We start from the raw sequence: 13,309 nt of genomic DNA on the forward strand, positions 1-13,309 counted from the left end.
TTACTTGTTTATAAATGTCGTAATGGTCTTGGGCCTTCTTATTTATCTGACATGTTTTCAAATTATGAGCCCTCGCGGACCCTGAGGTCCTCTGGTACCGGCCTTTTAACTATTCCCAAAGTTAGATCTAAAACACACGGTGAGGCCTCGTTTCATCATTTTGGTCCTCAACTGTGGAACAGCCTGCCAGAGAGCCTCAGGGCTGCAGAAACTGTTGATGTTTTTAAGAAGAGGCTCAAGACCTTCCTTTTTAGTTTAGCCTTTTGATTTGACTTTATTCATTTTCTGTTATTTATCTCACCTTATCTTATCTTATCTGTCTCATTTATCTATTTTATTTTATTATATTTTATTATAGCTTCTTAACTGTTTCCCTATTTTATCGTTGTTTTAATCATCAATCAATCAACCTCGTTTCATCATTTTGGTCCTCAACTGTGGAACAGCCTGCCAGAGAGCCTCAGGGCTGCAGAGACTGTTGATGTAGCTTCTTAACTGTTTCCCTATTTTATCGTTGTTTTAACTGTTTTAACATTTTTAACTCCAGTGTTTCTTTATGGGGATCCTAAACTCTGGGAGTCAAGCCTGCTTGGTCTGCCCTCTGCAAACATGACTTGACTGGCTCCTGGTGTGAATGGGTCCCCAAAAATGCCGTTTCCTCACAGCAGCGCCAAGCCAGAGACAGATATTAGGAGTTTGTGTGTGTGTGTGTGTGTGTGGATGGGTGAGGGGGGGTGGGTGGGAGGTGTTTAATCTGTCACATAACTGGGTGTGTAAATGGCTTATTGTTTTTGTTCTGTGATTTTCTTTTTTCATTTTAATATGCATTCATTTATACTATGTAAAGCACTTTGTGTTGCCTTTGCATGAAAAGCGCTTTATAAATAAAATTTGATTGATTGATTGATTGATATGTTCAGAGAATATAAACCTAGCAGAGCTCTTAGGCTAGGTTCACACCGCAGGGCATAATGCTCAATTCAGATTTTTTTGTGAAATCCAGTTTTTTGAGAGTCTGTTCACATTTCCAATTAAATGTGACTTGTATGTGATCTCCTGTATGAACCTTATGTGCACCAAAAGTGTCCCGAATGCGTAGAAGACAAGACGACGTGACAGTGAGCATTCGTGTGACGTTTTCCTGTTTGCGGTAATAGTGGAGCGTTATGTTGCAATTTTAAGTTATTGTCCAACCATAGCAGCACATTTTCAATGGCATCGTTTTAAGAAGGAGATTACAAAAGAGGAGAGCCAGATTTTTGGCCATGGCATTTTGTGGAACAGTGGCAGCAAAGTCTGTACGAGAAATGTGTGAGTACAGAGTTGTAGCCAGAAGTGGTGAAAGAGTGATGATGACTAAAGTCACATGGCAAATGTAGCGGATTTAGGACCACATATCCAAGTGACCTAGGTCGCATTTGAAAAAATCAGATCTCCCTTTTTTTTTCTCTCTCTCTCTTCCTCTATCTCCCTGTCAGGTTCGGCACTGACATATAAAGACTATAGAAAATAAGATTACAATAAAAATAATAAAAATATCAAGGGCAGCCATGTATATAACATGTCTCCCTTGGTAGAGCAAATCTGTCAAGCAAAATATGGCACACAGACCCCCGTTCTGTATGTTAGGATGCTGGACAGGACAGGGTAAAAAGAAAAAAAAAAAAAAGAAAAAATCAGATCTGTGTCGTTCAGACTGTTATAAAAAGATCAGATAGACAGGTCGCATAGGGGCAAAAAAATCGGATTTGGGTCGCTTCAGCCTGCAGTGTGTTGGAGAAAACCTTAAAAATGCATAAGTAATAAAGAACAGGTACTTCTTCCCACAGTATTAAAATAGGCAGGTACTAATTTCCCACTTTCCTAATTAATCAGGTACTGTTCCACACAAATTTCTTTATACCTTTCTCTTTAGGTCCTTCTCCTGCGTGTTCATTGATGGATCAAAATATGACAGACTACTTCTCTCAGTTAACTAATTTATTAATTACAACTGATATGAGAAATGTGCAGTTACAGAATTCTGGATTCGTATTATCTGTCCCATGGACTAATACAATATGGAGTCTGCTGCCGTCACAGTAAGAACTCCCTCTAACTGATCCTCAAATCCTTTATATATGGGTCTTGCTATACACAGTTTTGCTGATTAATGCTGCAGTTGCAGAAGTAGGGTCAGCTGCAGTCATGGGTCCACTTGTGTCCTAAAAAACAGGAACAAGAAGACAACACACAGACAAGAAGGAGATTTCCTCTGGACTCTGGTTAACTTAAACATTTCCTTTAAGTGTAACATTTCACATGTTTTACCAGCAGACACAATTAGTCAGCCCCTCACATGTTCTTCTCACTCACCCCATATGAAAAGTCTCATTGTTGCTTAAACACATTAGCACACTGTTAGTAAGTATATGAGCTTAAAGAAAAGAGATATTTAATATGATTAATAGAGTAATAATATAAATTAAATTAAGTAGCACACTTAAGTAACTCCTTGATGAATATCCCAATAAATTTATTTGCAAGTGTAACCTAGCCTTGGATCCAAAGCTTCTGGTCAACTAGTCCAGACCAGAGTCCAGACTAAACATTTAGCTGTTATGCTGTAAACAAGTGGAACAAACTGCCAGTGGAGATTAAACTTTCACCTAATGTAGACATTTTTAAATCCAGGTTAAAAACATTTCTTTTCTCATGTGCCTATGCCAGAAATTTGCACCTAACTTTTTAACCTATTGTGTCATTTTATTGTAATTTATGATTTTATTGTGACTTTTGCTATTTGTTGCTGCATTTTAGTACTTTTTAATGCTTTCTTTGCACCATCTGTAATGCTTTTAATGTTTTATATAAAGCACTTTGAATTGTCCTGCACATGAAATATGCTATACAAATAAATGGCCTTGCCCTGTAAACAATTTTTTAAAGAAAGATTTTGACAAATAAATGGTCCATCTGGTGCAATCCAGATAGGTATGCAGGCAGAACCATTTGACATTGCAAAGCAAGCATTATTCTTTCTTGTCAGAGCACAGGAAGCTCAAAGAAGAAACTACACTAATGAAAAAAAGACCCCAAACCTGCAATCTGTAATTGATGATATTTGTAAGCAACTTTACAGAAAAACAAACCCATTCATAAACCTAGGTTACAAATGACAATAACAATCAAATCAAATATAAGTAGACACACACTGTCTGACCAGAGAATAAAATCTACCTCAACATTACAAATACAAACAATATATGACTCTAAGAAACTGTATTTATGATATAATAATGATAAATTGGAAGTGTTTCTCTATCTTTAATGTTTCTTATGAGAGTACCACATCCAAAGAATCCAGAACATTTCTTAGTATTTAGTGGCATTCCCATCACGACAATCTATGGATCTTTAGTTGTGAATACTTTTAGGCATGGCATTTTTCTTTAAACTATATTAATCATCTGCAGGAACAAATGAAAATAACTTCTTTAGGCCAGAAAAAACCACCTACTCCCAATCAGCCAAAGCTTTTTGTCTGAGATATTCCTCCAAGCAAAAGATGGCAATGGGGTCAGTATCCACATCAAACTTATTGGCAAAAAGGTGGTTATGTTCAAGCAGCCACTGCAGGTCTCCAGTACCATATACACATACTGACCTGACATGGGTTCCTTTGCACTCTGGGTACACAGCCCCCATTGAATCCTCTAACCCTTCATGCGCCTCCCACTTAACCAGCCGAGCAATTGCATTTAAATCTGACATGTCATATTTACGGTGGGGCCACTTAGAGCCAGGAACACCAGGGACTCGTTGAATGGTTGCCCAGAGATGCTCATCAGGACTGTAAGTGTCTTTGGACCACTCTATCAGTGCATGTATTCGGCGGTCTTTCAACACACTGCGGACATATCCTCGGCTAACCACAATGTAGGCATTTCCTGACATGATGGGCAGATTGAAAGGAGGTGGATCCTTTGTTTCTTTTGTCGTCTGAAAACATTAAAGAAGCAAATCAGCATGATGTTGATCGGTCATTAATTCAGTCTGAACAAAAAGTTTGTGTAATGACCATTAGTCTATCATTCCACATTATCTATAGTCTCCAAAAGACTTACCTGGATTCCTCCATTAATGATCTGATGAACATATGACACTCTCCACTTCTTTTCTGGAGGGAAGCTTTCAGACTCCAAGCTGTTCCCGCCCCTCAGGGCGCGCAGCATCCTTACCATCTCCAAGTTGGTTTTCAGAGGGAAGTCCTGACCACAAAGGTTGATAAAGTATTTCCACTTTGTGCTGGCATTATAGAGATCAGCCATGCAATTAAGGTCAGCTTGGACACGTGGCCAGCCAGCATAGACCACATTCTCAGCCTTGCTGACTAGGAAGACATTGGGGAAACAGGACGCAATAGCACTGATGGCAGAGGAGACTGAAGCTTCTGATTTTTTGTCCACATGAACACAATAAATATTTTGAGGTGCATAAATCGCCCGCAGTAGTCGTTCAAAGTTCTGCACCTAAAATTTATAGAAAAATTGAAGTTAAATTGTTGATTTATTATGTATTTATTTTAAAATGCCATTGCTTTACATGTAGATGCATTAAAAGGGGCATTCCCACCGAGAGTACAGTTAAATGATAACTGAAACAATTGCAGCTGCACATTTTCAGTCTCATATGAGACATAATTAGTGGATCTTTTTTTCTATAATGCAACACAACAAAGTCTTTCATTAGATCTATACAACTCTGAAACATAAAAGACCAGTCATTATCATGTGTGTTGTGTTTCCAAACTGATAAACACACTTGTTTCAGAAGCACACAGAACATGATGTTATGTGACATACGACACCTTTCTGTAAAATGTTTAATTTTCCACTTTAATTAATGACAACAGTAAATCGTTTAGACTTACTGCATAGATTTAGCCTGTTTTTGTTTTTTCCCCCCTTTTAAGTTAAATGTACACTTCAGAATTTTCCTACCTTGTGATGCACAACCATAGAGTAAGCCAGAGGAAAGTCCTCCTCTTCCTTGCTTAATGGGAATGTTACATATTTCCTACTTAACTTGAAAGCCCTGTTAAATTTAAAAAAAAAACAAAAAAACTTATTAATACATGCTTTGTTTAATAATATTACATTACAGAAACTTGTGTCTTGATGCAACTCACCTGCAATCTTGCGTTGCATTAATATAATAGTCATCAGGGATCTGAATACTCTTGCAGAAATGTTTAGTGATAGTCAGTATTTTGGCCTGCTCTACCGCATCCCGGTCTCCCAACAGGATAGCTGGACAGTTGTACTCTTTTTCTGGGCTACCATCATCATCTGCATATTCTAACCAGCTGTACTCAAGGAAGAGGGCAGATGTCCAACCATTATCCAGCTGACTGACAAGAAATATCATCCACAGTGATCCCACCACAACAGTGATCCTCAGTAGCAGGACCTGCCAACCTCGTCTCAGAAACCGCATGTTTTTAAATGTGTGACTTCTGCATGTAGTCCAGTTGCAAATAGTTTAAGCCTTTATATTTAATTTTTCAGACACATTCTATAAAAAAACGTGTCTAAAATGATTAAATACATAAATAGAATAATAGGACACATAAAGTGACTAACATGGACTTGTGTGAATTTAGAACTTATGTTAAAATGTCTGATAGATGCTTTGTCCTCTGGTGTCAGTAGAGATGGTTGTCCAATGTTCCCTTCATTACGGAACCAGGCTAATTATTCACTCCACATGTTATAGTTCCTGAAAGGAATATGAGAAAAATAATATCAATATATCCCATGTTTGTTGACATATCTAACCAGCAATGTTTCCATTCTTTTTAATATACATACTTTAATAAATAATATTATCAGTCAAAACATGAGTACATAACAGAAAAAAGAAAGATTTTGCCAGACTAGCAATGTCTTTCTAAGTTTTTTTTCTACCTTTCTGTCAACCCAGTAGTGTCAGAATTACAGACACCCATAAATTGTTAGTGCAAAATTACAAATACCTTCAAAAAGGGCAAATTAACAAAAATGAAAATAGTCTGAAAAAGCAATAATTTGCACAAGAGACATATACATATTTATCAGTCTACATGTAAGCCTGTCTTCTTGTCACTGGATTAACAAATAACTGAAAGAGCATATGAAACTATCCATTCCCTGTTCTCTGACCACAAATGGAGTGGACAGTGGTTCAAAGGAATTTTGACTTCTTAAAAATATTAGCTTGAAGACCCCATCTTAAAAACCATGTATGTAAAAACATACAAATTTATTCTAAATATCTTATTATATATACAAATCCAAAGAGTATCAAAGTAATTTAATTTCTCATTTTCCTGGATACTGCATAAATGGATGAGACAAAAGAAGAAACAAAACATTTTTTTATCAGCTTAGTGCAATACAACAAAAGAAAATAAATAAGTACAAAGGCAGACAATATCCTAAAATAGATTGACATTCACAGACAAGAGACAGACAGACTTCTGACATAATAAGTTAATGTTTGTGTTATAACTGAAATTCCAGACTCTATAAAGATAAGCCGCATTACAAAACCAGCTGGGCCAGTTTTTCAACCAACAATTACAATGTCACAAAAAAGGTACACAAATAACTATTTATTCCTTCAATTTCTTTAAATTTGAATAAATGCTTATGCAAACCTTTGTTTTGTCTTCTCTTGTCTGTTTTTTGTGTGCACTATAATTGATTATTTAATGACTAAACAGGAATTAAAGAGAAAAGTCACTTCAAAACACAAAAAAATTAAAGAAATCTATTTTGTTACAGAATTATGTTACAGGAGTACAGAATTCTTTAAGAAAAAAAACTGTGACGGTACAAGTGAAAAAGTCAAATGAATGAATCAATAAGATGAGTGTAAAAGAAGATGTAGCTAAAGAAAGAAGCCATTTGTAGTATAAACATATAGTGCAATGTATGAAGCGTGTGGTAAAAACTTGTGATATCACATAGTTGTTAAATAAACAGCAGAATATAGAAATAGCTCTTACCTGCTGTCAGAGCAAAGTCGTCTATAAATCTGTTCTCCTTAATTTGCTTGGGTGTCCTTGGGTGTTTAATACAAAGCTGACATGCACCGACTGGTGTTACACACCTTTGGTATGTTAAAAAGAGCAGCTGAAATTTGTTGTATTTCCTGTCATCATTTTCCCGGAACAATGGTTTACCTGTTTAAGATGGCAATTCACACACCCTTACACAATACAATACCCTAACTTATCCTGTACTTCATATTTGTATCTATGTATATATCTGAATCTTGGTTTTTAGTATTGTTTTTACTGTATGTAGTTTTAGAATTTTTCAATTGTACTAGTCCTATGGCCAGTGTATGCATTAAAATTGTGTTCCAAATGTGCACTAACTAATGTATATTATGAATGACAATAAAGTGGTTATTCTATTCAACTCTATTCTATTCTATTCTATTTGCACCATGCAACAGTGTAGCAGTAGAAAGATGAAACCTCAAATGAAATTAAACCAAAGTGCAGCAAAATACCAAAGCCCAGTATTTAAATTGTGTTGACACAACTGCAGCTGCACATTTTCAGTCTCACATAAGACATAATCAATGGATCTGACTTTTTCCATAATGCAACACAACAAAGTCTTTCATTAGATCCATACAGCTCTAAAAGCTACAAGACCAGTCATTATCATGTCTGTTGTGTTTCTAAACTGATAAACCCACTCATTTCAGATGCAAATAGAACGTGACATGTTATGTGACATAAAAGACTTTCCTGAAAAATGTATAATTTTCCTCTTTAATTGATGACAACAAATCATTTATTCTTAAATATTTCCTACTTAACTTAAAAGCCCTGTTAAAATAAAAATAAAGCCTTTTAATACATGCTTTGTTTACCTTACAGAAAGTTACGTCATGAGGCAACTGACATTCAGTCTTGCATTGCATTATTATATTATAGTCATCAGGGATCTGAATACTCTAGCAGAAATATTTTGGGATGGTCAATTCACATACACCTATATACAATACCCTAACTCATCCTATATTTCATATTTGTATCTATGAATATATCTGAATCTTGGTTTTTAGTATTACTTTTATTGTATGTCATTTTAAAAATTTTCAAATGTACTAGTCCCATGGTGAGTGTATGCATTAAAATTGTGTTCCAAATGTGCACTAACTAATGTATATTATGAATGACAATAAAGTGGTTATTCTATTCTATTCTATTTGTGTGTGTGTGTGTTTTTTTTAATTTTTTTTTTTATGCTCCTGTACTGTTTTACAGAAAAAAAAACTATAAACAGTCAGTTGTCCGTGTAGATGGGATCCACAGCAGTACATCTGGTATTCATCTGGATCTGATCTGACCACCTGTATCAAGTCCTTTCTGTCCTGAGTTGTGCAGCAGCCATACCACACTCATACTGAGAAAAAGGATGCTCTTAGTTGTGGCTCTTTAAACGTTTATGAGCTGTCCATCCTGTCCGTTATAACTTCCCTCGTAAGAATGTTTTTTTATTAGGCTTTTTCTTCAGCAGAGGAGATGTGTTCAGCGACCAGGTCAACGTATATGTAATGTGGAGTCCTATAAAGTTGCTGTTGTCCACGTGCTCTACCACCTCCCCATGTACGAAGAGAAGAATTGGCACTGAATTGCAGTAAAACTGCAAAAATATTTTAGCAATCCACTCTTTCATCCACATGAAACCAAGGAATAGTCGCCAAGAAACCAATCATGTCTGAAACCAGGTACCAAGGTGGATAGGTTTAAAAACCTCTACCTTCTTCGTTCGATCAGGACAGCGTAACTACACAACCGAAGGATATGACGTCAATGTGATGAAAACAAGTCAAACACAACAACAATAACAGTTTTACTAGTGTAAACGTCAGCTCAGTAAAGCCATTTCTATGACCACCAAACATAGTTAAGACAACAAACAATTAAAAGACCAGGTACAAATAATTTGTAAACACAAATTATGGCTCCCAGCGTCTACTCAATGGCATGAACATGGACAAACGACTCCTCTTTAGTACATTATACGTACCGCTGCAGCAGGACAAGATATGGAGGAAGAGGCATTGGACTGCAAGCCTCTGCATGTGGTTTCTCTGCTGGTTCAGAGCAAGTGTCAACCTCGGCTGGTAAAAAGTGAAGCCTATGCGGTAGTGCAAAAAATTGCAGTTCACCCCTTATCTGCTAGGGGCTGGCTATACATTTTAGGATTAATAGGTCAAGTTAACGTTCATGACAGCTGTGAAAGGGGTGAATTTTTTTTCTAACTCATCCTTTTGGATGTTATTTAATCTTGAAATTCGGCATAATTAGGGGCGTGTCCTTTTGGTTGACAGGTATCCAGTAGACAGGTATCCATAAGAAGAGAGAGTGCAGCACAACCGCGGCTTTTAGCCGGCTAACAGCTTGCCTTATCTTTAGCCACCTACCTCCGTTAGCTGGTTAGCTACCGTTAGCTCCAGGTTAGCTTGATTAGCTCATAGCTACAGGCAGCTCAGAGTTTGATTGGTGTCAATCATCCATCCCCACCTTCACAGTCTCCCTATCAGCTCCACCTCTTTGCCCAGTTTTGGATTTTCCAGGAATGAAAACACACGTGACGCTACCAAGATGGCAACGGTGGGAGCGGCTCAATGAGCTTCAATTTAGCTCTTCAGAAACCTACAGGTGACGTCACGGAGTTTCTTTTACATACAGTCTATGGTTCAGAGCCAGTGAGCAAAACTTTGGGGGGGGGGGGGGGACTCTGGTCACGCGCAATTAAAGTCAACTTTATTTTCAATTCTGAATCATGTACAGGACCAACAGAGAATTGAATTTACAGTTCTCTCAAACCTTGGTGAGATGAAAGAAAAGAATGTAAGCCAATAAAAAAATTAAATAAATAAATAAAAACAAGTACTATCACTAAATAAATTTAAAAATATAATAAACAGACAAGGCAAATTACAGTCACTGCAATATGTTTATGGTTATAGTGCAAAAAAAAAAGAAGATTTAGTTAGCTTATGATTTGGTTAAAGTGATTAAAGTGGCTGTGTGCTTGTTCCTGAGGGTGTTTCCAGTAGCTCGGTGTCACATTGTTTAAGTGTTTCCTTAAACTCATTTCTGAGGCTAACAAAGTTAGTACCTTGGTCACAGTGTAGTTGTCGGACAGCTCCTCCTAAGCTGATAAAGCATCTCAATACATTGATGAATGAGTCTGTCGACAAATCTTCAGGCATTTTGATATGGACAGCTCTAGAGTACAGACATGTAAAAATCAGGCCATATCTTTTGTATTCTTTGCAGGCTTTCTTTACAATACATGGGCCACAACAGTCCATGCCACTATATGTAAAATGTACTGAGGCTTCAAGACATTCTTTAGGGAGTTCAGCCATCTGCTAGCTTTCTGTCTGCTCCAGTTTAAGTTTCCTGCAAAGAATACAAGTGTGTACCAGTTTAGCAACCAGTTTTGCTCCTGCTAATGACCCAGAATCCATTGGCCCTAAGCTCCATTTGTGTCTGGCTTCAACCCTGATTACATGTCTTAGTGTTAGGGGTGCAACGGATCATGACTGAACCGTGAGCCATACGGATCACTAGCCACGGTTCGGATCACATGTGTACTGCGGATTGGGTGTGTTTTATTCTGGAAGGCGTTGATTGGTTGATAATTTAAAAAAAAAAAGCCAGGTGTACGTTCACGAGGACAAGACAGTTTGCGCATGTCAAAGCGCAGTGTGTTAGCAAGCATGGCGAGCGGAGGACCAGGAGAGCAAGAACTAGAGAGGCCTCCGGCATCATTTAAATCAGTTGTATGGGAGCACTTTGCCTTTCCGGTCAACTATAATGATGATGGGAGAAGGTTGGTGGACAATACTGTTACAGCGTGTCGGCACTGTGGCATGAGAAAGTCATACGAGCATGGCAATACATCTAGCAAGATCACGCACATGAAGCAACATCACCCGGGTGTGTCACTGACAACGACGGAAAAAAAGTCAACACAGCAGCTAATCACCGGTGCATTTCAGCAGCCTTTCCCTGTAACATCACAGCGGTTTAAAAATATTACAAAATCCATCGGAGTGTTTATAGCGGCAAATATGAGGCCATACTCCCTCGTGGAGAACAAGGGATTTAAATATATGGTCAAAGAACTTGAGCCACGGTACAAAATCCCCTCGCGCACACACTTTAGCACAAAGATCGTTCCAGAACTTTATGAGCAGGAAAAAAAACAGAGTAGCAGAGGAATTATCTAGTGCATCATTCGTTGCTCTCACCACAGACGGGTGGACGTCCAGAGCCACAGAAAGCTACGTGACGGTGACTGCTCACTGTATCACATCGGAGTGGGAGATGAGGAGCCCAGTGTTGCAGACACGCCCTCTCTATGAGAGTCACACCAGCACCAATCTAGCGCAGGTACTGACAGGAGCAGTAGCAGAATGGAAGTTAGAGAGGCCCAAAGTCAACATTCCAGTCACCACAGATAATGCTAAAAACCAAATTAATGCAGTATATGAGGCTGGACTGGGTCCTCAAGTAGGATGCTTTGCACATGTCATCAATTTAGCATCCCAAAGGGGAATCAAAGTGAACCAGATGGAACGTCTACTCGGAAGAATCAGAAAGGTGGTTGCATATTTCCACCATAGCTCAACAGCAGCTCATTTGCTTAAGACCAAGCAAGAAATGCTACAGCTGCCCACCCACAAGCTCATACATGATGTGCCAACAAGGTGGAATTCCACTTATGACAAGTTAGAGCGTTATCTTGAACAGCAGGCAGCTATATTCTCAGCGCTTACTGACAAAGTCCTGAAAAAAAATATCAGAGATATTGTTACCTTGTCTGAAGACGATGTGAAAGTGGCAGAGGAGGTCCTCCAGGTACTCAAACCCCTCAAAATGGTTACATCCCTATTGAGCACTGAGTCAGCACAGTCCGTGTCTATGATCCTACCCTTGAAATCAAGGATTTTACAATCCTTGACCCCAAGTGAGGAAGACTGCACCATCACCAGAGATGTCAAGGCTGCCATTAAAGAGGACCTGGAGCCCAGATACACTGATCCCCCTAATCTACAGGACTATCTTCATAGATCAACTGCATTGGACCCAAGGTTCAAGTCCCTATCCCACCTCGATCCTTCCCTGCACCTCACAACTTACTCTGACCTCACCGCTGAGGTTGTGGCCAGTCTCGGTACTGAAGTGGACTGTGATGATGAGGTAAAAAAATATGAATGAATTACATGAATAGTGTACTGCAGTCTAGTCTTGGCTCTTTTACTTTGAGAAATTATATAATTTAAATATGCATATTAATCTGTTCTAATAAATGTTATTGATACAATTATATTTATACAAAATCTGAAATATAAAATAAAACAATCAATTAAATGGATCAAATCATTGTTTCTACAGGGTCAAGCCAGTGCGCAGTCAGGAGAACACTTGGACACATCTCCTCCACAAAAAAAGTCAGCCATGAAGGAGCTTTTTGGGGACTCCTTTGCAAACAAAATAACAACCAAGACATTTGCCACTACTGTTGAAGAGGAGGTGGCATCCTACCAGGCAGCAGCTGGCATTCCAGTGGATGGGGATCCACTGGCATGGTGGAAAAGAAATGAGTGCAATTACCCTCATGTAGCTAGGATGGCAAGGCGCTACCTCGCTGTGCCTGCTACGTCTGTCCCCAGTGAGAGGGTGTTTTCAGCAGCAGGGGACATAGTGTCTGCAAAGAGGTCTACACTTTCCCCAGACAATGCAGACATCCTTATATTTTTGAAAAAGAATTTGAAGTTGTAAATTCAGGTATGCCTTGCTGTCTTTTACCTTTTTCTTTACTTTTTTCAAGATGCAATGGCCCATATTGCACTTTGTTTTTATATATGGATGTCTTGAGTTCAAAGATGTCATTAGTGTTTTATATTTATATGTGTATATGTTTTGAAGTATTATATATATGTTTTAAAACATATATGTTTTGAAGTGTTCAAAAAAATAAATTGAAAGCATTTATCTTGTTTTTGTTTTTCCTTTTTACTGATCCGAACCGTGCCTCTAAAACCGTGACACGATCCGAACCGTGAGTTTTGTGATCCGTTGCACCCCTACTTAGCGTCGTATTGCCTGAGCAGCCTTCTCACGCTCCTTGACAGTCATTTGTTCACTATGTTGTTTTTGTTTACACCCAAGCCTCTTGATTCTTGCAACCACCTTAAGCAAAGTCGTCCAAGAGAACTGACTCAGAGACCTGTGGATGTCATT

The 13,309-nt window shown here is 38.3% G+C and overlaps 2 protein-coding genes across 3 annotated transcripts in view; one reads left to right on the forward strand and one right to left on the reverse strand.

Moving 5' to 3' along the window:
* The window catches only part of LOC121648453 (protein prune homolog 2-like), a 106,265-nt gene that overhangs the window by 49,071 nt on the left and 43,885 nt on the right, over positions 1-13,309 (forward strand). The gene's annotated exons all lie outside the window — the stretch shown is intronic.
* On the reverse strand, positions 1,972-7,134 carry LOC121648454 (beta-1,3-galactosyl-O-glycosyl-glycoprotein beta-1,6-N-acetylglucosaminyltransferase-like). 2 transcript variants are annotated; one of them, XM_041998583.1, is made up of 6 exons: positions 7,031-7,134; positions 5,171-5,760; positions 4,983-5,076; positions 4,107-4,511; positions 3,647-3,981; positions 1,972-2,204 (listed from the first exon to the last, which is right to left on the reverse strand). In XM_041998583.1, exons 2-6 carry the CDS (start codon positions 5,476-5,478, stop codon positions 2,186-2,188), a joined length of 1,161 nt encoding a protein of 386 aa, XP_041854517.1. In that variant the 5' UTR covers positions 5,479-5,760; positions 7,031-7,134; the 3' UTR covers positions 1,972-2,185. The 2 variants fall into 2 exon arrangements, with proteins under 2 accessions (XP_041854517.1, XP_041854516.1); XM_041998582.1 differs by having other exon boundaries at positions 1,972-3,981.

This window comes from Melanotaenia boesemani, chromosome 11, assembly GCF_017639745.1.
Source record: "Melanotaenia boesemani isolate fMelBoe1 chromosome 11, fMelBoe1.pri, whole genome shotgun sequence".
Classification (NCBI taxonomy): Eukaryota; Metazoa; Chordata; class Actinopteri; order Atheriniformes; family Melanotaeniidae; genus Melanotaenia; species Melanotaenia boesemani.

What these genes read in the sequence shown, in the direction of transcription:
- LOC121648454 (XM_041998582.1), bottom strand. Translation starts at nt 5,478, where the DNA reads ATGCGGTTTCTGAGACGAGGTTGGCAGGTCCTGCTACTGAGGATCACT. An exon ending in AATGCAACGCAAGATTGCAG is followed by an intron (nt 5,077 to 5,170) that starts GTGAGTTGCATC and finishes TAAATTTAACAG; the next exon opens with GGCTTTCAAGTTAAGTAGGA. An exon ending in TCATTAATGGAGGAATCCAG is followed by an intron (nt 3,982 to 4,106) that starts GTAAGTCTTTTG and finishes TAATGTTTTCAG; the next exon opens with ACGACAAAAGAAACAAAGGA.